The sequence below is a fragment of the Acanthopagrus latus genome, chromosome 6 (assembly GCF_904848185.1).
Source record: "Acanthopagrus latus isolate v.2019 chromosome 6, fAcaLat1.1, whole genome shotgun sequence".
NCBI classification, from domain to species: Eukaryota; Metazoa; Chordata; class Actinopteri; order Spariformes; family Sparidae; genus Acanthopagrus; species Acanthopagrus latus.
The window spans coordinates 10,517,493-10,544,117 of record NC_051044.1 but is presented as its reverse complement, the minus strand read 5'-3'; the positions used below and the strand labels follow the sequence as shown (position 1 = coordinate 10,544,117).

At 43.4% G+C, this 26,625-nt stretch overlaps 1 protein-coding gene across 1 annotated transcript in view; it reads right to left on the bottom strand.

The window, feature by feature from the left end:
- Positions 1-2,833: 2,833 nt before the first annotated feature.
- The window catches only part of necab3 (N-terminal EF-hand calcium binding protein 3), a 40,121-nt gene continuing 16,329 nt past the window's right edge, over positions 2,834-26,625 (bottom strand). The window contains exons 3-13 of the mRNA XM_037100676.1: positions 26,165-26,273; positions 24,300-24,325; positions 22,400-22,497; positions 20,725-20,861; positions 16,216-16,337; positions 13,532-13,611; positions 10,366-10,419; positions 7,537-7,649; positions 7,074-7,151; positions 6,481-6,572; positions 2,834-3,939 (exon numbers count right to left, since the gene is read on the bottom strand). Coding sequence (XP_036956571.1) covers positions 3,911-3,939; positions 6,481-6,572; positions 7,074-7,151; positions 7,537-7,649; positions 10,366-10,419; positions 13,532-13,611; positions 16,216-16,337; positions 20,725-20,861; positions 22,400-22,497; positions 24,300-24,325; positions 26,165-26,273 — 938 coding nt within the window. The 3' untranslated portion in view covers positions 2,834-3,910. The remainder of the gene's footprint in view (positions 3,940-6,480; positions 6,573-7,073; positions 7,152-7,536; positions 7,650-10,365; positions 10,420-13,531; positions 13,612-16,215; positions 16,338-20,724; positions 20,862-22,399; positions 22,498-24,299; positions 24,326-26,164; positions 26,274-26,625) is intronic.

Genomic DNA, 26,625 nt, shown 5'->3' with positions numbered 1-26,625 from the left:
TGTATTTGTATTTAGTAGAGACTGCCGGATACGTTTCGTAAGAGACAAGTTTTACATTTGAGGACCGACGTTTGATGTTTCATAATCGGTGAGGTTAAACCTTGTTTTGATCATAATGAAGGCTGTGGTGGAAATTCTTATTTAGAAGTGAACAAATAGTAGATGAGCTAACAGGCCTCATCAACCAGGCAAACCCTGACAGAGACTCTCAAAAGGTTACAGTTTGTATCATGTTCAGAGATACCTTGAGAGAGAAAGGGACATGTTCCCAAAATAATACCCAGCTGGCCAGACATCCTTGGATGTACCCACAACACCTAGCATGCGTCAGTGGAGCACAGAGTGCTGCTGTGCACGAGCACTTAAATCAGCGAGGTCACTCTGTAGTCGAACAGTTCATAGTCAGGCCAGGTCTTAAATTTCACGTATGGACCTATAACGTTACATCTTTTAGCACCGTGAATTAACAGTATGTGCGGTTCAACGCAGCTTTTTCTACTCCAAAGGTCATCATTTTTAAATTCAAGGTATTTACATGAATTAGCAACCTGGTGGTTTTTCATTATTAGTGGCGGGGTCCGCCATCCCTGCACATGAGAGATTCCCAGGCAGCTTCACCTAACAAACTGTCGGCTGTGAGGGGACTGTCAACTGCAGGATGAACAGGTAGTTAACTCAAACGACACTGAGGCTTACAGCAACTTTAACGCAGGCGGTGCAAGTTTGAATGAATTGTGATTAAACACAAAATTACGTTTTCAGGGTTGATGCTGCATTTCACTTTCGGGAGAACAGTTTAAAAGATGTTAAAAGTGACAGTGTTTGTGTGGACAAATGTGGACAATCCAGCTCTAAGTAGCAAAAACTGAATATCTACTATCTATATCTATTTGATGGAAATATTCTCCTTCAGTAACAGTTACTGTGCTGTAACTCAGACCTTCCTGTCCAGTTTCGGCAACAGACGATGAAACTTACCATTCAGTGTTTTGAGGTACGAATGAGCAAATGAAGTGAACTGTAAATAACAACTCAATCTTTCTGATTTCCCCTGCTAAATAAATAAATACATGAATGAATGAATGAATGAATGAATAAATACATAAATAAATAAACAAACAGGAGGTGTGGGTACACATCCTCCAAGCCTCATCAACAGGGCTGCCCCGATCGCCGCTACATATTCATCCTGGCTCGCCGGCAGACGGCCTGCCCGACAGGAAGCCGAAGACGAGAGAGCTCCCGTCTCAATCATGCAATTGAATGTGACACCCTGAGCAATCTGCCCCCTGCAACCTCACACGCATGTATGTGCATTCGCGGGCAATTTTCAACAATGACACGTTGCAGTCGCAACCGCACGTTGGCTCCACTTTTCATTGCTGTGCAGAGATTGTCAAGCGTTCGTCTCGTGCTGTTCTCACCGCAAGGGTGAAATGGAAAAATGCGCGTGGTCTTCCTCCGTTTAGTTCACGGTACATCGAACGCACACAGCATCCCAAGTCCCAATCCGTGTGCCGCAGTGCACCGCAGCTACATTGGTGTCGCAGCCCTCATAAATGGTGCGGTGCTGTGGGATTTGAAACACCTGCGAGGGGCCGCGACAAGAATCCGGAACTGCAAAGTGATTACTAGTGTTGGAAATGACAAGAAGCGCAATACTGCAAAGCAAACGCAGACCTGTATGTGTTATTTTTTATTTTTTTACTTCACCAGCCCATCTGAAATCACTGCCTTATCGGACTGCACACGACTGAGAGATACGCATCCTGCGACGGGGCCTCGAGCACACATGGCTGGGAACCACCGGTGCAACGGAGCCTGAAACAAGGACTCCTGCATCCTGCTCACACAGTTGGGAGAATTTCGGTACGGCTGGGAGGTTTGGCTGTTGTTTTGATCCACAGAAACATTCGTATTTCAAAGCACCGCGGGGAAGCAATCTGCAGCACAAAGAACACAGATAAATAAAAATGTTGACAGAAGTTTCTCTGCTCCATAATTGTCAGCCAGACTTCAAGTTAATTAGTTTTTACTCTTTTTTAAATAGTTTTCAACATTACTTATTATTATTTAGGTTTCCACGTCTCACTGTAATGAATTCAGACTTATCTCATAGGTGATTATGTAGGTGCAGTATGTAACAATTCTGTCTGAAAGCAGTCAGAAATGAATGAAAATTAGTTTTTGATGTTATGATATCTGTTTTGTTTTGCAGAAATATCCCTAGTGTTTGCATGCTAACCAGCTAGCCCTGGCCCGACTCGGCCCAAACAGGCCCCCAGGAACAGCACACGGCTTTGAGGTCAACTTTCGTAGTGGCTAAACTGTGTAATTACATCATCACGTGAAACACTGGGACCCAAAATCATGTTTTCCCATAAGCTAACGTTGTGAAAGACATGTATAAAACGGTGGATACATTTTTTTTTTGATCATCACAACCCCTGCGAAAATGACTCGGCTCATTGTCATTATTTCAGCCTTTCAGTCCAGTAACATTTGGAAAGTCTAGCAGAGCAGCACGATTAAATCATTTTGTCCCCATTCAAGTTGGCTGGGCGGCAAACCGGACGTTAGCCAGATCGGTTAGTAGATTCTCTGGTGTGCAACACAGTGCAGAAGCTAAGTGGAAGATAAACACAGTCCAAGACCACTTGCTGCATGGCTAACTGAGCTAACTGTAGCTTCAGTTAGCTGCTGCTCTGGTGACGCCTCCCCCATGTGTTGAAAGACATATTCTTTCATATCACACCTTTGAGCCTGAGTGAAGCCCTGATGAACAAACACAAACACAGTCCGTCTGTCAGAACAGAGGATTCGGACACATTTATCACTTTGTCAAAACAAACAATCCTTTAATGACTTTATTTTATTGTACATTACTGATCCAAAACACAACAGAAACAGGAACATATCCGAGTCCCATATGTACAAGATGGAATAAACTCTACCATGATCAAAATAAAATACATGATACATTAAATATATTTCATCTTCATTTTCAGAGATATTCTTAACATATGACGAAGAGAGCGCGCGTCCCGTCGAGCGGCAAGGAGGTGTAACTAATATACTCTAGCAATAGATAGATGTCCGGGCAGGTGTGGAGCTGTTTTTAAGCATTTTTCCTTTCTTTTTTTTCTTCTTTTTTTTTGGCATCCTGTGCACATGACGAGCTCAATGAGAGAAAAAAAAAACAGTGTTACAGTATCATACAGCATTTACAGACCAGGAACTACTCTCGGCCACATTTGTCGGCATGCACATTTAAGGCTGCAGCGCCTCCTCGTCCTCCTCCTCATCTTCTTCTTCGCTATTCACTCGCATTTAATTCACAGTTAACAACTCATCAAAAAACACGAAACACTACTGGCAATGCTATTTTTTCATCTCGGTTGGATTTGCTGTAGCAGCCTATGCTAGCATCTTTTGTTTTTTTTTATTTGGCTGTCCTCCACTGGCGTAAATATCAGACGAACACTGCGAGAGAGAGAGAGGAGGAGGCCATAGCATGAGAGAGAGAGAGAGAGAGAGAGAGAGAGAGAGAGAGAGAGAGAGAGAGAGTTCTATTCAAAATAATTCAAATAAAAAAATGGCGTTTGCTTGGCGGAGAATCGGTCACCACCTGGTGCAACTATCCCTTTTTTGATATAAGCGGCACGATAATGAGCGGTCGAAGATAGAGGGACATTAAACGAGGCTGCCGGAGAACGCTGGGTGACGCCGTCGCCGCCTGTGTCTCCTGTTGCTTTTCAAACGCAAATGGATGCCTTTTTGAATTCCTCTGAGTGTGTGTGCGCGTGTGTGTATGCATGTATGTGCGTGTGTGCGGGTTGTGTTGACGCGCCAGTGTGTCCTTGTCCGTGTGACAGTGTAGGCTGTAGATGTGACTTTCTGGATTCGGTTGTTAGTTGTTAGTCATGATCCACCAGGAAGCTGAGGAAACACACACACACACACACACACAGAGAGAGAGAGAGAGACAGACAGAGTTAGGTCACCACATGTCGATCTGCTGTCGAGCTCAGGGCAAATCACGCCTCCCTGAGGGAAGCGACAGGGTACATTCAAAAGCCATTAATGTCATTTACATTTTATTGAGCTCTGATTTAAAAAAGAAAAAAAAAACATTTTAACAAAGTAGCAAATGTGTCGATGACTGTCGCCACTCGGGGATGGCGGCAATTAAAGAAAAAAAAATGATTTGACCGCAGGGCGATGGCAGCCGTGCCGACACGGGACGGGAGGGTCAGAAGGTTGTGTGCACATCGTTCTGCTGCAGCAAACACAGGGCGGATACAAAGAAACTAAAGGAGATTTTCAAGAAAAATAAAAAGCCCATGTCTGGTGCTGGTGAGATACAGTACGAAGGCAGCGGCGCAGACAATAACAGCCACCGCCAGCAGCAAGAAGAGGAACGCTGGGTTTTTGTTTATATTTTTTTCTGTTTTATTGGGTCCTGAGTCGACTCCCTCTGACATGACATGCGCCTTCCTCCCCACCTTCGTCCTTCCAATCAGTGCATTGCGGCCTCGCTCGCATCCCCCGGCAGCCGAGCTCATCACAGACTCTCAGAGAAAATAATAGTAGACGTATGACGCCTGTATTTGAGGAGAAGAGGCAAAAACTCAGGGAAAAAAAGATCAAATCTCAGGGTGCAATCTCACCTACCGGTTACTTCTGATATTTTACAACTTATATTTTAACCATCCCCATGAGAATCAATAAGATAAACCTCCAGCTCCAACAATGAATAATGCTGAGTAAAGACAACTCAATTATTTGTAACACATCATCATTTTTTTCCCAATATCAGCTGTTTCTGACCTGCTTTTTAAAAGTGACCCACATCTGATTGATTCCTTTGTTTGCACCAGAACTGTTGTGTCTGAAAGTCGGCTCTCTCTCCCTCTCACACACACACACACACACACACACACACACACACACACACACACACACAAACACACACAAGCTGCTAGTAAGGAAGTAAACAGTAACCTAGCAACGAGCACAACCCCGTGCATCCCACACAGCTAAATCAGCATCTACAACTGACGCCAAAGAGGCAACAATACTAATTAACAGCGCTGCTTTCCGAAGCATATTTAGAGACCCCGCCACGACTTCACAAAAGTGTAAAGACGAGGCAGGAGAGGCGTGATCGCAGCCTGAAGCGGCCGTGATTCATGTGTTGATCTCGTCAAAAGGTCGACGGCTCGATGACGGGAAAACAAGATTTGTGCGTCACATCTCCAATTTGACAGCTGGATTTATTTTCACACATCCGCACGTGTGTCCAAAAAGAAGGCAATAAAAGCTGTGATGTTCAGTGCTTTCTAACCCCGCTTACACCTTTACAACACACCATGTCTGATAACGCCACGCGAGCAAGACATCAGAACCGGCAGTGTTTAACGTAGCCCCGAGTGTTTGGAGGAGAATATCCCCACTCGGATATTTATTTAGTCAGAGACAAACAATATTTGCACAGCAAATGGCTCACTTGAAAACATTTTCTACCTTTAGGCTCAGTAAACAAATTCTGGAAGCGAGTTGTTGTCAGGAGGCCCGGAAATTCTGGACGCACAGCCAGATTTTGCACAGATGGGGGCTTCTGATGCATTTTAACATATCATAACACATCCAAGCCTAATGTACTAATGCAATTAACAGCTGAATGTGACACACAGAGCAATTTTCACATTAACTAATCTTTTTTTTTTTTTTTCCGTTCAGTTGGCGGGTAGCCGACACGGAAAAAAAAAAAAAAAAAGCTCAGGCATTAGGACGACATAATGACGCGCAGCTGTGTCCCAGTTCCATTTGACTGCACTCACGACGTCCAGGCTAGTTCTGGCTATTCACACCTCAGAACTGACCACTCTGTGCGACATCTGAATCTGTCTGCTGATGCACTGTCCCGCAATATAATGCAAAGAAGAAATGATAAATGTGTTTGTAATGCTATCATAAACAACTATAAGTAACTTATAAGGCCTTGTACATTGTAACATCAGTCTGTAAAGCGTAGTAACACATACAAATGATACATGTGGTCATTTTTGTTATTATTAACCCTCAATGTAGTCTTATTAATGTTAATAATCAGCGGATAAGGTCTGAAGTTGCTTTTGAACTACTAATGTATGCTTATTACAAGGGCTGGATGAATGATATCAGATCCCTGACATGGATTCTGTCTCATGGCTATATATCCTTTTTAGAAGACGAGCAGTTGCCGTCGACACCAGGTGCGACGCAAAAGCTCTGCTCGAGTCACAGAGCAGGAAAATGAAGGATCACGGAGGTAATGAGCGACCGAGCAGACAAGGGAAGTACAAATTTCTTCCTGGCAGTCCTCCCCGCACCCGAGAAGCTCGGGCGTCGCGTGCCAAGAGCGCTGCGAACGGCGTTTGGTGTTTGCGGCACAGGTTTTCTGGCATTTTTGTCACCGGCAGACACACGTATACAAACCTGGGAGCAACATGGTAGAAACTACTTCAGGATCCTCCAACATGTCGATGGTGCAGCGCTGGAAGTCTTTACTGTCGTTGGACTGCAGGTAGCTGCAGAGACAGAAGGCAGAGGGACAGGACAGAGAAAGAAGAGGCGTTTATCTTTAGTGTTTGCAGAGTTATTACAGGTGCAGAGAGAAAATCACCTTTGCTTTACTTGACAAATAGTCTCTCAAAATAAAAAGGTTGATCTTTAAAATGGCATTTTTATCAAATAAAACAGGTCTGTGCAAACTGTTCCGAATGACACATTAATATACCTATTGATGTGTGTGTGAGGCGTGGATGCCTTTAAAAAAAAAAAAAAAAAAAAAAATTGCATGCACGTGTGTGTGTGTGTGTGTGTGCGCCGTGCGTGTGTCTGTCTGAGTGTGTTTGGGTGCGTGCAAACAGAGAGATGGGCCATCTGCTCATCTTCACTGGTGGGGGGAACATTTCCATCAAAAAAAAGTTAAGAGTGCCAAACAGTCTGCCAATATCTGACACGTATCACACACGCACACACACACAAACACAAACACACACACACAAACACACACACACCATACTGACCTCATCCAGGAGAGGCGGTCTTGCCAGAACTCATACATTATGTAACACGACTTTCCCGGGAGCTTCTGAACGGACACGCTGACAGCGGGATAGAGATGAAAAGTGGAGCGGGGCAAGAGGAGGATACAGAGTGAGAGAGAGAGTTTGCAGTCAGTGAGGATGAATTACATGAAAAAAAAAGTTTCAAATCTTTTCGAGAGAAACACAAGTTAGAAGTGGGCGAGGGAGCAAATCTCTTTTTGCGAGGCGGCGGACGGCGTTAAAGCAAAACGAGCTCTAATTTCCATTTCAAAGCGTTAGCGAATCGTTTTGTGGAAAATATTCAGTCATTAAAAGCTGTAATTTTCAATCAAGCTGCTCACAGTCTGGGGTCAAACACGCCGCAGCTGAAATATCCAAGTGTGACAGCTGATTCAACATCGCCTCAACTGCTTTACCCCTTAAAAACAAGCGAGACACTCACTGCAGGTTGTCAGAGTGGGCCGAGGTGGCGGTGACGTAGCCCTTCAGAACTTTCCGAAAGTCGTCGAGATTTTCGTCCGTCACCGACATCTGCCTCTGGACCAGCAGGATGTTCTGTTGGCAATGAGACAAGAGGCAGAGGAGGGGAACAAGATGAGATGACACATTACACAACTGGCTGGTGTGTGTGTGTGTGTGTGAGGAGGCGTCCAGCTCCCCCCCCCCCCCCCGAGGACCAGGCGTGCATGTAGATATTGTCAGGAAGGATACTTCTGTAGCCTTTTGATGAGGAGCTGATCTAACCCTCCTGGGGGCTCAAATCTTGAACATCATCACTAACGGCAGACGAGATTGAAATAAACAAATGTTACGCCACATAGTGTTTCGCTCTCGCTCGAGGTACTTTGTTTCATTACACTCTGTTTGTCACTGAGATGAAACAGATACAGGAAGTAAGATGGAGGCACCGACTGTGAAGTAAATCTAAGTGGGAAGACAACATAAATCAACTTTTTCTCCTAAATGGCAGCCATGATGCTGACAATATAATGACTGTTTTGGCACGATGCCTCATCAGTGCCTTTCAGAGCAGTCTGTCACTTTCTTCACATACTACTCTGAGTTAACAACAGCTGGAAGGCTTTTTTCATTCTCAGCTAAATGTGGACTTAAAGTAAACAGTGGTGTGCGGTAGTAAAACTATGGCTGTTCTAATTTTTTCAGTCAACTCGCTCAGCGTTTTGACTGGGTCCCGAGCGCTCCATTCCACAACGGGCGCACGTCGTTTCCTCATGCTTGCTCATTTTGTTTTGCCGGTGTAGGTCAGCGCTCTCTCTCTCTACCACTTATCACCTAAGCTCTCTCGCTGTTGAGCAACATGTTATTTACTTTCTGTTAAGAAAGATCGACGCGTGTACGGATATCGAGCAAAAATCCCTGCAACTGGCAGTGATTCATCGCCCTCCGCGGAGACACTGGTCTTGAACCGAGAGGTCCTCTGCCTGACGTGCGGTCTCCCAGCGCGCCGCCTCAACCCGCTGCCCTCTTCCTCGACAATTCAATGCGCACGAGTGAGTCACAGCTGCGGCTATGAAGTGAAACTTGTCTCATGGCTTCTTTTGTGAGCAACGTTTTCACAGACTTGAATCTGCTTTAAAGAGAAGGGGAAAAAAGACTGATTTTGGGTTCTATGCGGCACATTAAAGGTTCGGTTTTGTGATATCAGACTCTGAAGTGTTTTCCTGTCATAGACTCGATACAATACAGGAGGTTGGAGATTTAATTAATGATGCTCGTAGCACTGAATAATTCACAAACATCCCTGCGACGAGCTGTCACGGAACTGCTTGCTACCGAAATAAAAAGGGTACCCGTGAAAACAGCGGTTTCTCTGTAGTTTTGTTCAGTTGTGCTGCGGTGGCAGATGTTTTACAAGACCTCAAAACCTCAAAGAAAATCTGCAAAACCAGACTCTCTTCAAAGGTAAGCGAGAAGATGTCTGCTTCTGTAATTATGGCAAAATGCTTCAATCGTGTGGTTTACATTACTTTGTCACTCAGGCCTGCCGCACACAGAAACTCTGACGTTCTTACTTTCCTATTTCGGAGGGTGGAAACCAGAAACCGTCACCATAGTTACTCTTAACTAAAGGATGCGCTCTCACTCACATCTCTCCATCTCAAGTAGATCATGAGTCAGTAATTTCATCAGACACCCCGCCGAGACCGTCTTGTTTCAAGGTGAGCCTCGCGGAACAGAAACGCGCTCTTAGTCGACTGCACTTCAGCATCTTTTTTTCATTTTCCCACCCCATCACATATCGATTGGCGGCAGCCGCGACGAGCAAAAAAAAAATAAGCTCCGAGCACGAGCCCAAACAATCAGCCCTGCCGGTACAGGCTGTTCTGGAAAAACATTTGGTTTTCGAAAAAAGGAGACAGATGTGCAGCTTGACATTTAGAATTAAGGACGACGAACAAACTGGATGAGTGAAACAGATCGAGAGAGTGAGAGGGAGTGATTGCTGAGTGCGGCTGAAAAAAGCTTCCCAATAATGGCTTTGGAACACACTGTTAAGGCTGGTTGTGTAGGGAGGGAGTGACACAGGGACACTGGTGGGTGTCACTGCAGGAGAGCTGCAAGTTTAATATGCAGTAAGAAGAGAAAAAGCCTGCAGCGGTGACATCCATCAGCCTTGTTTAGATCATGGCAGATACGTTCGTCCACTCTTTGTATTTGAGCAAGTGGGCACGCAAAATGAACGTCGCGAGAAATTAAGCTGAGTTTGGTTCCTTTTAAAAGAAACAAATGTGAAAAATTACTGTTTTTAATCAGCGATTATCCACTAAAGGGAGCCCTGCCTTCATTTCTACTTGATTTGCACAGTGAGTCGCAATCACTGCAATCAAGCCCTGGCACACTGTAGTCTGTAGAGAGACAGTTAATCTATGTGGGAAAAAAAAAAGTAGTGCTGCTCGGATACTGACGGGGCGCAAAACTGTCACTTTTCACCACTGTATCGTGTTTGGTTTACACACACACACACACACACACACACACACACACACACACACACAAAAAGGATTAAGTAACATCAGCTATCCTGCATGATCAAGCTTCTTACCTTTTCTTCTTTATTCTAATGACAACCTTTGTGCGGCGGCGTGTGCTATAATCTGTGCAGCACTCCCGTAATCAACCGAATGATTGAAGTGATTGTCATGACAACAAATGGCTTTAATGATGAAAAAAAAAAAAAAACGCTTGATGACAAAAAGCTACGCGCCACAAGACAGAATGTATCCGTGTTTTTATGTCCGTGCTGACTTACGGACTTGTACGTGCCGGCCAGCGTGTCCTCTTTCAGCGGCTCCAGTTTGGGACCCTGAAACATGAAGAAAATCAAATATGAGGAGAAGCTCTTGATCAATTCAACCATCTGTCATTGAGACGAGGAAGGTGCATCTGTGCCACCGGTTAACGTCTTTTGTTTTTGTGTGTAAATGCATGAAATTGCCAATAAGTAGCCTGTAGATGGTCACTGCATTTCCCATCCTCCCCATTTTTCACATTCATGCATAAAAAAAAAAAACAACCTACCTCAATGCTACATTGCACCTCATGTAAATACTGTAAATATCTTATTTAGTTTATTTGATCTATTTTATTCTCGTTACCAGATGAAAGTTGAAAGCAACAAAGTGTAACTTCCTGGAGAAAGACAGCGGATTGTTGAGCTTCATCACCAGATCGTTGAACACAGATGCATTTGTGTCGGACGGCAAACCAAAGTGTCAGTGTTTGAACAGAACCACCGTGTCTCCCCAGAAAGTTACATCTTGTTTGTTTAATTACATCTCCCGTATCACACTGATCACGCTAACACTGATTACCCAAAAAACTGGGACGCTGTGTGCAGTCATTTCCAAATAATATGTGTTTACGCCAACGTTTTTTAGCAGCGTCCCCGAGCACGTGTACTAATACCCTTTCTGCAAACACATGTTTCACTAAGTGGTGAAGCTCTGTGAACAACTGGATGCTCATTTCGTACCCGATCACAACACTATCACCGGTTCCTGATGGGCCTGTTCACCTGTGGAATGTTCCAACAGGTGTTTATGGAGAGTTGTGGAACAGTGTATAACTGGCCTTGGTTGGAGGTCTGTGCTCTGTAACTGTCCTTCTAGTCTATAAACATCGAATTTACCTTTAATTGCGTCGCATGGTTTGACACACGCAGATGTTGCATGATAATAAAAGTCGAGAACGCTGTCGGCATGAGTGCATTTGCACATAGTCGTCTGCACTAACAGGCAAATTGCACCTGCAAGGCGAAATGGGGGTGCATAAAAGTAATCCATTATGTGAATCACAGCTTTTAGCGATGTAGCTTTTTTTTTTTTTTCCCCCAGGATATTTTTACAAGCACTGTTTAACGTTTTTCAGCGGCTGTTATCAAAGACCAATTCCCCCACGTTGCTGCAAAGGTTACATCCATTCATTCAGTGATGCTGCTGTTTCATCTGGGGCTAAAAATGTGAGAGCAAAGTAATGGAATGGTGCGATAAAGTCAAAGCCATATGTCAGCGGGCAGATTATTAGATTATGAATTGTATTTTGTGGAAAAAACATGTTATTCCCCACACAATTACTGAAAACCTCTCCATATGAATGAAATACAGTAGATGTAATAATGCTGGATGAGCTCTCAGTCTGAAAGGTTATGGTTGTGTGTGTACGAATCTGTGTGTGTGTACACACCCCAAAAATAACCTTTGAGGCAGAAACCTCATTCTGTTGCATCTGAGAGAGCAGATGGACAGGGTGTGTGTGTGTGTGTGTGTGTGCGTGTGTGATGGTGTCGGCTGATATTTCACTCAGAACATCCTGCAGGTTATGAGTTGCTCTGATATTGCACTCCGAGTCCCTCCGGGTTGCCAAAACCGAGGACAAGAGAGAGAAAAATGCTCGGAGAGGGACTGAGAGGAGGGTGGGAATGGACATCAAAAAGCTGGGAATAACGGGAGTTGATAATAAAGAACAGCACAGAGGGAGAATGAGATGGAGCAGAAGATGGAGCAGGAAAGCGTGAAAGAGGCTTCGAGACGCGGCCGCGAGATCGGGTCATAGGGTGCAGGACACGGAGAGATGGGAGGGGGAGAGGTGACTGCGCTTTGTGCTCGACAGAGACACAGATCGGTGAAATCGCTTTGTAGAAAAAACATAGTTTTCCGCCTGGTGCGCCTTTTGTTCTCAGCGATTGCCACAAACCAAAAAAACATTGTCCGAATGATAGCGCCACCAGCGCAAACTTGAGTAGAAAACATCACAGACAGTTTTTTTTTGTAAGAGCCAAAAGACAGAAAACAGAATAGGTCTGTTCAGGCAGGAGCATCAGGGCTGAAACCGTTCGAGCAATAAGCCTTGAAGACGAGACGTTCTGCGGAATGATGAAAACACCAGGACGGCCCTGAGAAGTCAGCGTGTTGCGAGTGATCTCTCGGTTGTGTAAATGAAGCCTCGCAGGCTTTTTTTTTCTTTTTTTTTTTACAGATGTTGCTTTAAAGATGCCCACATCCTGCAGCAGTGCTGCTGGTGTGCACGCCTCATTATTCTCAACATTTCAATATTCTGAGATCCAAAAACTAAAACACTGAAAAGCTAATGCATGCCAGGGTTTTTCTATTTAGCATATTCTCTGCATACTGTCATTTAAAGGAGAAAGTGTTTTTAAAAGACGAGCTGGCAGGCCAGTGGCAGTCTGACAAATAGCCCACACAGCCTTAGTTATTATGTTATTTCTTCTCACATTGAGTCCATTACCTGTTCAGGAAAGTTAAAATGTTTGATGTTGGTGACGGCTGCAGACTGTGTTTGTATTCGTGTGACAGAAACTAATCTCTGCTAATCTTCACCTACAGAGTTTCTTTTTTATTTTTCAACCTGGATCCTATTTTCCAGTGTTTTGTGTCTAAAAATTCTTAATGGGGACAACAATTTACGAGAGTGGGTCAGTACTGAACCACAAAACGGGCTCCAGTGTGATCCCTCTGGGCGATTATTGCACCTTTGCGCGGAAAAGTGCTTGTTTTTGTCAGTAACAGGATCGGGTTGTTATTGACAACATTATGGAAAGGACACATGGAGAAAGACCATTAAAGAATAGGATTCCTTTCTGTTTATTCAGCCGCTGTAGAGCCACCAGACTCCATTTTAAAGAGTGGGTGTTATTATCATCGCCTTTTGCTCCTCTCCATTTTCACATCTAAGGTGTTTTGTTTTTTTTTCGGCTTCCGGCTACAGCGCCTCGCTCGACACCGGACCAATTAAAAAAAAACCAAAAAAAACGTTGTCCCCATTAGCTACCCAGACACAAAACATGGGGGGAAAAAAACACAGGTTGGAAAATGCTACCTAAAGTTACCTTGAGCCTTTCAGATCCGGCTACACTGTGTTCCACTTCAGAAATTATACAAGAGGAACTTGTTTCATACCTGACACTCCAGTTTATCCAGCAGCTGCTGCAGCCTGTTGATTTGAGAGCACCAGTTCTCTCCATCTTCCATGTTCACACCTGGACACACAACAACAACACCGAAATCATCACAATGACCACAACAAAATCAAAGCTGTGCCCTTATTCAACTGCACATACTATTTCTGATTGGATCTGCGTGAAGTCTTAAGTATTGAGTACACTACACAGAACCTCCTGTCCGTGTATGATCATTTGATTACTGGCTGGGGAGCCCAATTAGTTGTAACAGATGGCGTCGAAACACAGAGAGGAATGCAGAAGTGGTTTTAATGCCCTGAGTGAGAATCCTCTGCTTTGAAGGACTCATGGGGAGAAAAACGCGAAGGAATCTAGAATGAAATGAAAATCAGAATCAGGCTTTTCTTGTGTGTGCATCTAACTCCTGATACAGGCGAAGGACACTTCCATTTAAAAGTTATTTTGAGAGCCACTGTTATAATTCCTTTCCACTGTGGCCTCGATAGCTGGTGTACGGGTTATCGATACTAGAGAAGAACAGGACAAATGAGGCTCGACGTGAAGGAATGTGCCTGTAGAAAAAATGTCAATATGGTCTTTCATGGGTGACGAAAGCCCCCGGTGACAGCTGACGGCCTCCTCTAATTGTGCACAATAATGAAGAGTTTGTGAGGGTGATGGGAATTATCCATGTGTACATCACTGAGCAGGATCCTCCCGATGGCCGCCAATGAGAAGTAAATGTATTGATTGATTTGTTTTGGTGGAAGTGTTTTTTATATATATACATATATAATTGAGGTTGAAATGCTGATTTAATTGGCCGGGTAGGGGATGTTTTGGCACAATGCAGCATGTATTTACAGTTCAAGGACATAGTGTAGGTGCAGCCTGCAGTGAAATGTGGAGTATTCTCTGACTCATAATAGCTCATCTTTCTGCACTGCTGCTTAAATGTGCAGCGTCGCTTATCTGGAGAGAATCCCTCCTAAACCATCCTACTGCCTTAAATACAACAAACAACAAACGCACCATTTACTCCGGTTTCCCAGCTGTTCAAGGAGAGTATTTTTTGAAAGGGTAAGTATTCGTGACCTCTTTACATATTCAACCGCCAGTCGGAAATGTGTTTGTCCTCTTGTTCCTACAGTTGAGTTTCACCTTGCAGACTTTGACGACAGGGGGCTGCTTTCACATTTACTGCTCAAAGGAAATCAGATTTTTTTTTTTTTTTTAAAGGGCATCCTACGAGCAGGATGTATGACATTGCAAATAGTTTGGAAGCCGATCCTGATCCAATATTGAGGGTACACATGTGTCTTACATTGGAAACCTGGAGCCTGAAGTGCACTGACACTGAAAATGAACTTTACAGTGAAGCAGAAGACATTTGCAGCAGCAAAAGAATAAGTTCACATAAACATTATAGTAGAAAAAGGCTGAATTTTCTTTATTCTGTCAACTTATCCCTCACCATTCCTGTTGACCTGTGTAAAATGATCCTACAATGGCTACCTCAGTCTAATCCAGTCTGATTTCTTTTCCCAAACAGTCAGAAGCTTTATAAGTGCTTCTGTCTGATCTATAGGAGTTTGAACACACTGAAGTATTTTTTTTCTGTCCTGAATTTTTAATGCAAAAGTGAGTCAGATGACCCATCACTGCCCCTTTCCGCTGGAAAACTCAACGGCTCCACGTCATATAGTCTGACATGGCTCAAGTTCAAATTCAATGACAATATCACTGAAAATGAAAACGGAACACGTGTTTTTCTCAAGACGTATCCAAGGGTATGGCTAAAAAATAAAATGCCAAAATGCCACTGCTGAAAGTGAGACGCGACAAAAACCGTAGCAGATGAGGATGGCAGAGAGAAACAACGTAATGGCAGAAATTTCCGAGCCCAACTCAGCAGCAGAGAGAGTGGTTTGGACCACAAGCAACCTAAAAAGCCAACATCTGGTCAGTAGACGGCAAAAAATGCGGAGCCTTGAGATAAAGTTGCATGCAAGCTGTGTCAGCTACAGTTAGCTTACCATTCCACCAAAAGCAACATGAGGGCACATCTCGAAAACATGCACCCAAATGAGCACCCATGATGTTTGGAACTCCGACTAAACAGCCATGCCTCGACTCATATTTTTCACCACCCGCCACAAGCTCTTTGTAGGCAGCATGACAAGAGGTGTGCACAGAGATACTTGCTTCGGTCATATGCAAGGACATAAGGCCGATCAGTATCGTTGATGGCACATGCTTCAGAGAGTTTTGTCAAGAATTGAGGTACCATATCCTGAAAATACCTATAGAGGTAGTTATGTCTCGTTGTATTAGTTTGTCCTCCTGTTATTGAATTAATGCACAAATATAGTTGTTGTTGTTTATATGTTTTTTTCTTACAGCGAATATTCGAACGTCATTTTGGAGCAGTTCTGACAGCCCTATTATCTGTCTTTATTTTTAGTGTTGTTTGTTGTTTTGCACCTACAGCCACAGCAAATTCATCGCATGCTAAAACTTACTTGGCATCAAAAGAAAAAGCGATTGATTCTGATTCTAATTTCCAAGTTGGAGCCCGAGAGGAACCATGAAAATATCGGGTTTGTTGAGTATAATCAAAATGAATTCTCCCGTCCAGCTCTCTCCTTCAGCTGTGCTCACACGAGGCGACACTCCTCTCACCTGTGGTCAGGATGCCAGAGCAGGGATCTGATGGCGACATGCACAGGTTATTGTGGACCCTGCGACCGCACCGCCTGCCATTCCTCTGGACCGCTGTCAGCTCCGGTGCCTTCACCTCCCTCCTGCCATGGCAGCGGTGAAGACCCCGGGAAACAACAACAACAACAAAAACCCATCAGAGAGAGAGAGAGAGAGAGAGAGAGAGACAGCAGCTGTCATAGGGTTGTGGGAAAAAAACGTTAACACAGAAATCTAAGACACAACCGACGGTGGTAGTCGCACTGGGGAAAGAGAGAAGAGGAGGTGAAGGGTGGGGGGGCGGGAGGATGCATTAATAATTGATTTAAATCAGACACTGAGATGAGGTTAAAGTCTGTTGTCTGAGAGGAGAACAGAGAAAGAGAGAGAAAGAGAGAGCTGTCAGTGGTGAAGAGTCACAAGAGCGAGACACAAAAACTGAAAGTGTCCGGAATAGAGGTGAAAACACTTAAGAGGCGGGCCGGATACACACCAGTGCTTATTAACCCAACAGGCTGAGTGTTAAGGAGGACGGACCCTTCCGCTTCCACACTTAAATATTCACACACACACACAGTTCTGTAGTAGATGGAAGAAGTGTTTGCTGGCTCTAAACACAGGGTGTCAAGGGCAGGACGTCCAGCCCTCTGTGTGTGACACTTGAGACGCGCTCTCAACATCCGTCTCCATGCATCTGAAATGTTTGTGCACGTTCGTTTGCTCTCGTTAGTGTGTGTGCCTCTCTCTCTCTCTCTCTCTCTCTCTCTCTCTCTCTATGTCTCTCTCTCACTCTCTCTCATTCCTTTTGTTGTGTCTTCATGTGTGCATTAAATTATGTCTGTGTGTGTGTATGTGTGTGTGTGTGTGTGTTTGCGCGACGTCACGCTGACAGCGCAGAGGGAGCGCATTGCTGGGGAGGTTCTCATGCTGGGAAGCAGCCTGGAGCCCAAAGGCCACTGCAACAGCCATAAATCCTCCTGCATGGAAGCCGAGTGACGAGGAATAAGGTGTTTGTTGCCAACTCAGTATGTCTCTTATTCCTCCCCACTCCCCGACTCTCCCACACTCCCTCCAGACCAACTCTCTCCAAAATCTATACCGATTTAAACAATCTTGGGGGAGTTATTTGCGGCCCGAAAAGCCTCTCATCATGTCCCTTTGTACGCCCCCTCTCTCCTTTTTTGTCCATCTATCTCAGACTTTCTGCACCTTTCTGTCTCTCATTCACCTTTTGTGTTCGTCTTTCTTTGCTTTCTCTCTCTCTCTCTCTTTCTTTCTCACCGTGACTCACTTGCTCTGTATTTCAATGCCAGGCCTATCGTCCTTTCTCCTTTGGTAACCCCCCACCTACGTCCCCCTCTCAATAATTCACCTTGGCTATAACCGCTCCATTATTTCCAATAATACCAGTGCGGCACCGGGAGGGGTAGAGAGAAGGAGCTCTGCTGAGTCCTGACACACGCGGCGCAAAAAGACATCAAGCTGCCGTTTCAAGTCGTGCCGCCGAATCGGGCGAGCGTCATCGTTAACGCGTTAGCATTGCTAAACAGTCGGCTGAGGGCGTCGTGATATCGACGTGTGTAGAGAAAGGATCGCTGCTCATTAAATGTCCTTTATGGATTGTTTTCCCCTGCACTGGATTCCTTCACTAAATGATGCATTAAAAAAAAAAAAAAAAAAAGGAGAGCCTTTGATGAACTACAATGCACAGCGAAAAAGATTTGTGTAGATTTTCACCACAAATATTAGCAGTCGGGTCATTTTTACATATCAACTCATACTCAGGGGTCATCCGATCCCCCCGACTGGTGACTGCAATTTCGGTCTGTTTTTAATATTTTTTCACAGCTACATTTACATTTAATGAAAAGGCTTTGGCTCCTTGACAGAAATACTGAATTTTAAGCAGTCGGGCTTATTAGCGAGCCAACTGTACGTCTGTGAGGAAGCATCAGATTCGAAGCTCTGTGCTGAAAGGCATACCTTGAAGGAAAACGGAGGTAGCGCTGATTAGTTGGATTTTTCCTCTGCACTTAGACCAAGGCTCACATCTTTATTTTTAATAGCACAGAGGCGGGGCTCTCAGAGCATTAATGGACCGCGCTCCTTAAGTAAAAAACAGAAAAACAGAATAGTGCACAAGGAATAAACCACTGTATATTCAGTATAGTAATTGCGGCAATGTTGTGTTTGTTTTGCATATAAGACGCATCATGAAGTGAAGCTGTGCCTCTAATTGACGGTTCTCTGCCTCACTCCTCAGACATCATTAAAGCTGATTTAACGACACATCACTCTCCGGGGCTCCTCGGTCAGTCCCTTTAGATTTCAGCCTGCAAAAACAAACATGTTTGGGGAAGAATATTAAAATATAATACACAGAATCATGCAGAATAAATGTATATAAAGCGGAATCTCCTCTATCAAGTTGATTATTGTTTTCATCCCCAGCAAAACAGGAAGTTTCACTGTGTAGCTTACTCCAACAAGGTGTGCTTTGCTGCTCAAGAAGCCCCTGATTAACTTTAGGTAGAACACTACAAATGCACGTAGTGTTTTTAAAATGTACGGCTTTTTGGTCGATGGCTCGTTGGTGAAAGGAATCACTCTGATTGGCTGTTCAGGCAAGCAGATCAGTGCAGAAAAAGACAAACTGAAAAAAGAGAGGTAAAACCCCTTGAGGCTGTTGCTGTTGTGTCCATGATTTTACCTCTTTAGACTTTTGGAGTGATCGCCCCCTGGTTTTCTCAACATTGTAGGTACATCGCCTTTATCTGGCTTGGTCCCACACTATTTTTTTTTGTAAACAGGTCTGTTTCAAGCCTCTCGTTTAAAAACCTGGTTTAGACCCAACTCTACCCGATAACTACCATCCCATATCTACACTGTGTGATAAGTAGGATGAAAACCAGTTGCGAGCAGTTCTTGAGAGTATTCAGGATCACCATGGACGACGGCACTTCCTCAACTGCTCTGACATCATGTGGGATCCCACAGGGCTCAGTCCTTGGTCCGATTTTGTTTAGTTTATATTTGTTTAGTCCTTGGCCAAGTTATCTTCCTTCTGTGTTGTACCATTTCTATGCAGATGACTCACAGATATATATTTCTCATTCAACCCTGAAAACCACAATAACCTGGCCTCTTTGCACTTCTGCCTTGTTGCCATTAAGAACTGGATGTCCTAAAATGTCCTCCAGCTGAACACAGACAGGACTGAAGAACTGATTATTGGTCTGAATCATATTTCCAATGCTGTCACAACATTCTCACCTTGGACCACTAACAACAAACTAGAAACCTGGGCACCATCTCAACTTCAATCAACACATTGTCGGTCTAGTTAAAACTTACACATCAGAAATGTTGCCAAAGTCAAACCAGTGCCACCCAGAATTATAGCTGAACAACTCATTAACAGCTTCATGTTCTCCCGTCTACATTGCTGCAACTCATTATTCACCAGTCTAAACAACACAGCAGTTGCCCGCCTACAGTTAGTACCGCCAGACTCCTCACTAACACTCAACACGGCAAACACATCACCCCAGTCCTGACTCAACTACACTGGTTACCAATACATCACAGAATTCAATTCACTATTTTACTGATTACTCTTGAAGCACTAAATGGTCTCGCTCCACTTTACATTTCAGAACTACTGAACTGCTGCTAACAGTACCAAGGTCCAGACTGAAAACACAAGAGGGATCATGTTTTTCTTCACCCCAACACTTTGGAACAAACTCCCACTAAATATAGGAACAGCTGAGTCAGCGCCATAGTTTAAAAAGCCTTAAAAAAAAACCACCTGTACAGACATTTTGCATTTGCATAATGTGTTTTCAGTCTTAATCTTGCTCTTTCATATTTTGTCTTTTCTCTGAGTTATATATCTCTTGTTTACTACTACTCCTTTGCACCGTATCTTGTGAAGCATCAGATTTGATTGCATTTTAATTTGCTTAATTTGTCTTTCTTGTACTTGATGCTATTATATTCTGTGAGGCAGAATCTCCTCTTTCCTTGCCGACTTTTTCTCTTTCATATTCTCCATTACAAGCATCCCTATTAGCAAGACTTGTGAAAAAAAGCTGCTTAATTATAACAACTTAAACACTTGGTTATGTCAAAGTGATACCATGTTCATGCTTAAAGATATGGAAAGACGGAAATGGTATTGACAGATAACTGTTTTTATGGAGATAATTTTAGTTTTTGCTGCAGTGCAAAATCATCCCACTAGACACAGGACCTGCCAGCCAATCAGAATCTGCTCAGCCAGCAGGGTCCTTCTTGAACATCTTTCCAAGTGTGAAAATAAACAAAGCACTTAGACAACACTCCAAGGCAACACTAGCTCACCGACATGTTCCGGTGCATTATCAGGTCCGCAAGAACTGTCCCAGGCCATATTGCGGGGCGGGACAGTGTCTGGAAATCTGGGCATGTAACTCGCAGTGCAAGACAGTGTAATATCGCAGTACTAACGGGGCAGGGCTGCTCTGCTCTTCCACGGCCTCCATGGCGCACTGCAGTGACCTCTGTAGAGACAGCAGCTGACTGGACGTCTCTCTTAGCATGAACCTGGTGACGAACTGGCCCAACACGCTGGAACCCTGGTACTCCTGAGAGACAAGAGGACGACACGCAGGTTAACGCTTGGAGACACAACACAGACCACAGAGATGGAGAGAGAGACACAACACAACAACTGCAGGCGAATGTGTGACAGCTGCAATTAAATGGGCTAATTAATTCTCCGAACACATGCATTATTCAGCGCCGCATATCCAAATTCCAAGGTGGAAGAACTTTAATAGGAGACATAATTGCTGCTCGAGTCCCCAAACACAAGCGTGATTACGCATTCTCCGAGGGGCCTTATTCACGCAATGTGCTAATGAAGTAACAGTGGAGGAGCTCTCCGTCAAAACTTAAAGTGACAAGTAGCCTCTACCGAAAGTGCATCTTGGGATTAGCAGTCCAGAGCACTCTGTGACAGACCGCAGCTGCTAACCAGTGATTGCACAATCCTCTACGGGCTTCCCCACTCCGACAGCTTTAAAGAAGAGCCAGAACAGAGGAGCAAGGTGATCTAATTAAGACAGGACGCATAATTATTCAGCGCACATCTCCCCTTCTCATTTAACAAGCACTGCAGGTCCTGTGTTCTGCTAGAAGTCAAATCCCTGATTCGCTGTTGTTTTGCCTAAAAAAAAAAAAAAAAAAGTCTAGAGTTGATTTTAAAATGTTTTGTTAATTGCAATTGGATAATGTATTGACCGGGGTGCAAAATGTTTGGCAGTCTTAAGTGGTTGCTCATTAATCTTTGGGGGGTTTTGTTAAACACACATTTGTAGGCCTATAAACTATATCTATTTCTGTAGTAATTACAGAATCAAATGAATGGAGTCTAAAAATACAGAGCTACATCAGCAAAAAGAGAAAGCAATCTCTTTACCAACATGTCAAATACAGCAGCCGGCTCAGTGGTCCTACATTTGACACTGTAGGTGTAATATTCTGGTATACATCCTATTAGCTTAGCTTAGCACGTAGATAGCAAACAGCAGGAACTAGCTATAGCCTAGCTCTGTTCAAAAAGCAAAACAATTTGCTAACTAAACTAATTAGCTACTTTATATTTCAAATGGAAGGAGTTAGACAAACACGACCATTAACTAGTGAGCTTTTGTTTAGTGGCGGGTTTTGTTACCATTAGACAGGGACCAGGCTAGCTGTGTCCCTGAGTTCCCAGTCTGTGTGCTACATTAAGCTAACCGTCTCCTGGCTGTATCTTCATATCTACTGTAGAGACGTGAGAGTTGTATCTGTGTGTCATGAATGAGCATATTTCCCATCATGTCGGAGACTATTCCTGTCAAAATGGAGCCGAACATATTAGTAAGTAATGGAAATGTTTGTGACTGAAGTGTTTTTTGTTTTTTTTTTCTTTTTTTTATACGCCTCTTTTGTAAACTCATCAGGTTTGGGAGACTTGCTGTAGCGCAGGCGCCATCTGTTCATGCCGGCACTAAACTGAACATATTTGTAATAGAAGCCCCCGACTATGTGTGTGTGTTTCTGAACACCTGCCTGCCTTCACTCAATGTTTTTCATACCATAAAAAGCTTGAATTAAGGCAAAAGTCAGCAAAACTTACCTCTTTAGTTTTATCCATTGCCTTTAAAATGGCAATATTCAGGCTCTCCAGAGCCGACAGCACGTTGAGATACTCCCCCAGGTGCTGAGAAAAATAATCTAACAGGGGGAAAAAAGGAAACAAGCTGTCAGTGTCAGTGCACTGTCAGAAACAATTTGTGTCAGTTTCATTTTGACTCCTGAGAGGTGGAGACAAACTACTGTGTGTCGCTATGACAGATTTCTACTAAATGGCTGTGACGAGGGCACCGAGAAGATCTTTGAAAATGGTTAAAATATCCATGTTTAATTTGAACTCAAGTCTGAAATATTAGCATTTATATATGTGTCAATAATTTCACATATCATTAAAACGGATACAGCGTTGTTTTGATCACCGTTTCAATGACACGGTGTTACAGAAGCCGCTCATTCACACCTGTGCACAGCTGGTGACAGGAGCTGAAAAGAGTTATTTGACACCAGGCCATAAAGAAACTCCTACACACACTAATTTTTTTATGCAGCCAATTATGTTCACAGAGGTGAGAAAACGATTTATTCAAATCGATTCAAGTAAAAGGATGTGCAAGTCCCTATACCCATATGTGCTGTCAGATCGGTAAAGCCCAGAAAGACTTTAATCATAATTAGCTCTTAATTAAAATCAACCGACGTGTGGCCCTCAACATGACACATAAATCCAAGGTGAACGGATCAGCAGCACCTTTTTTTTTTTTTTTTTTATGAGCTGAGGCTCGTATCGCTCACAAGACAACCAGCAGTTGGTGAACTAAATCTAGAACGAGCGGAACGTTCAGTCATGGAGACAGTGAACGTCAGACGGAAAAGATGCTATTCCCGCCAAATAAATTATGCACAAGCTTTATTCTGGGTGCGTCGGGTATTTACAGGTCCCTGCCCTATTTTTTTCACTTTATTCAGGCCATCTGACAAACACATGCATATCTGAAAGATGATGACAAAATGGGTCAATAGATCTGTGCCATGTTTTTTTTTTTGTTTTTTTTTTTCACATTAACAGATTAAAATCGGTGTTGCAGGCAGATGGTGGCGGCGTTGACTGTAGTGTTGGTACTGAAAGAGTGAGGACGATATAAGAGAGGTAAGATGCTTTTGTATGGAGGGTTGAGAAGACTTATATCTGTGTATCAAATAGGTGACAGCAGCTGGTTATCTTAGAGCGCAAACTGTGGAAATAGGGGGCAGCTGCCTGGCTCTCAAAAAAAATCCTTCTACCAGCACCTCTAATCAGAACTGTTTGGTGGTTGAATACAGTCAGGGACAATGGCGCCATATGCCATACACGTCTCAGCAAGCCCAGAGATCCTTCATTGATTTGAAAAAGTCGTGAATTACACCCTTGATGCGCAGTTGAGCTTCTGCGTCGACTTTAGATGGCTAATGATTTTAGCCTAGCAGCTAAGGTGACGATTTCTGCTTTAAGAGGATTGTAAATAATGTCTTTTCAAATCAGTTCTGAATCCCAGAGCTTCTGGAGACTTGGTTCACACCAGAAAGGTGTTTGTTTCCCAATGTTTAAAAACAAGTCCCCATCTACTTCAGCTGATTAGAAGATTGCTGCGACGCTGTTTTGCTGTGAAGCTCCAGAGATGTTTTGTGGGCTACAGAATTTTCATTTGTGGGCTGAACTTATCCTTTAAGCTGTTTTTATCTGTATGCGTTGCTCAGCTGATAGCTGATAGCTGTTGCTTCATATTCAACAGAAGGATATAACCTCATCTTGGCATAAAAAATGATAATGATAAAAAAAGAGAATATTTCCCAAAATGTTCAACTTGTGCTTCGAATGTTTCTCTGCTACTCATAACTTTTTAAAGTTTTACAGGAACGAATACACTGTGACACATTAAATCAGGCAAATCACTTTTCCCACCAACCTGATAGCTTGCCAGTGTCCAGATTGCTGCAGGGCAGAGATAAAAGCAGAGGAGATAAAAGGGAGACATACTGGAAAAAGTAATTAGGGAAATTAAAAAGTTATGCTGCTCTTTACTTCTGCTAGATACATTTTGTGACTCTGACTGTGTGAATATTATAGTGTCAGCCTGAGGGTGACACACACATACAAGACAGCCCTGTTAAAACCATGCAGATCAGAAAAGTTAGCACAGAATATAGCGTGTTTTTGTTTTTGTTTTTTTGTCATTGCAGTTGTAAAAACGGATGTTTCTTTTTAACTTCAGTCCACCGTTATATAAAAAACATTCAAATCAATAGTTCTTTGTTTACCAGTCACAGCAGAAATGATTACGTTCAAGGCTAAAATATTCTCAGTATCACAGTTTGATAAAGGCAGAACCATTACTGCACGAACAGGTCTCCTGCTGCTTTAATGGAATTTTACAGGTCACTGTCACAGTCAGACGCAGACTGTGAGCAAAGCTTGTTAATGGCTTCCGCTATTAAAAAGCTCACAAAGCATATGTGGTCAAAATAATGCTTTTTTTGTCTTTTCTCCCAATGCTGTTTTAAATTTCCATTTGGATGATGACATCTATGACAAATCTTTTTTCTATGTTTGAGTCTGAGGGGAAAATTCTCTGTGTTATGTGATTTTAATCATCATCGCTAAAGCCTGCACAGGGTTTGGAAATGCTTTTTGTTTCAGAGGTAATCTTGTGCAACTAACAGTGATGTAGAATATAGATATCAGAGCTTGGTTCATGCTAACTGCCTCGAAGCTTGGAGCAGGGGTGTCACATCAGTGACAGACTCAGTGTCCAATTATATATACACAATTTATCACAGTGATGGAACACAACCAAAAAGAAATGTAGAGCTGATACCCTGGACAAACGCTTTAGTCACGCTACGCGGCTAGGTGCAAAAACGTCTTAACAGCGTCAATTAAAAAACTTCAACGCATCCTAATGCACTTGCGTGTCCTGGGTTTGATTAAGCTCGGCCATGCCATCTTGTGAGACTAACAAGGAGACATAACAATCACAGTGAATTCATTATTTTACATGAGCCGATACACACAGCATGAGTCTCTTACACGGCCTTCCAGCGTTGGTACAATGTAAACAAGTGTGGAGGTGGGAAAGGCAGCACGGTCAAGGACAAAATGTTGGCAGTTAATGTTTCTGCAACCCACGATATGTTTGCATTTGTGCGTCTCACAGGCTGCGCACCATACTTTTATCTCTACAAAATGTGTCATATCACGTTCACATTGGATGTTTTTGACTTGACTTTGACGTGAGACGGTGGGGAAGGGGATGATGTTGGTGTTGCTGGAGAGAAGTCCACCAAGTCAGCAACAGCAGTTTCGAGATCGCGTTTGGGTTGAAAAAAGGCTGCAAAGTCTAGTCCCACAAAAACAATAAAGATGACTTGGATGGCTTTACAAAAAGGACGAAACTTAAAACCATTCCATGTACCGCAGCAGGGGAGAGATGTTTCTTTTCCTCCGTGGCTGCAGTGAGTTACACGTTCTCCGCAGTACAGTGATTTCAGCAGCCGCCCTCGGGCCGACTTCTTTGATTGCAATTTCAGGGGAGTAGGTTTTGAAGTCCCGGCCACAGTATTTTATGTCCAAAGGAAGGGGGTAAACATTAATACTGCCTGCTTGAGTTTGCTCGCTGGGCCCATTTTTTACTCAAGACCTCCCTCCAGCTGTGAGCCATTTGGACTGTAAGTGTTGTAGAAATCATAACAAAGAAACATTTGCAGCTGCAGCTCTTTGCATGGATTAAAGTCAGAGCCAGTTTCAGATAAAACTAAACAAAAAATAACTCACTTATTTTGTCGGCCATCTATGGAGTAGAAAAGTTCCTGGAGCTCCTCAGTGGTCAGGATCCCGTCGGCAAAGTAAGCATTGAACTCGTCAAATGACAGCTTGCCGTCGTCTGAAACAAAGAGCAAGTATGGGCCTTCATCATCATCACAAAAACATTTAAATAAATAATGACTGCATAGCAACAGTCAGGGTAATAAGTGTAAGTCTGGATAATCAGCCCAAGATCTTAAGAAAAAGAAAGGATTTGTGCTTGTTTGTCTTAATATTAATTCAAATTTAAGCACATGCTGTAAAGCTTAATCTGGAGACAAATAAAATAACCAGCTGTATTTGATGTGCTTTAACCATTTATACTCTAAAGACTTCATTTGAACCTATTGTTTCATTAGTTCTCTTGTCTCTCATCCCTTTACTTCAAATTTCTACCTTTGCACTCGACTCTTGAGATGCAGCACACAGTG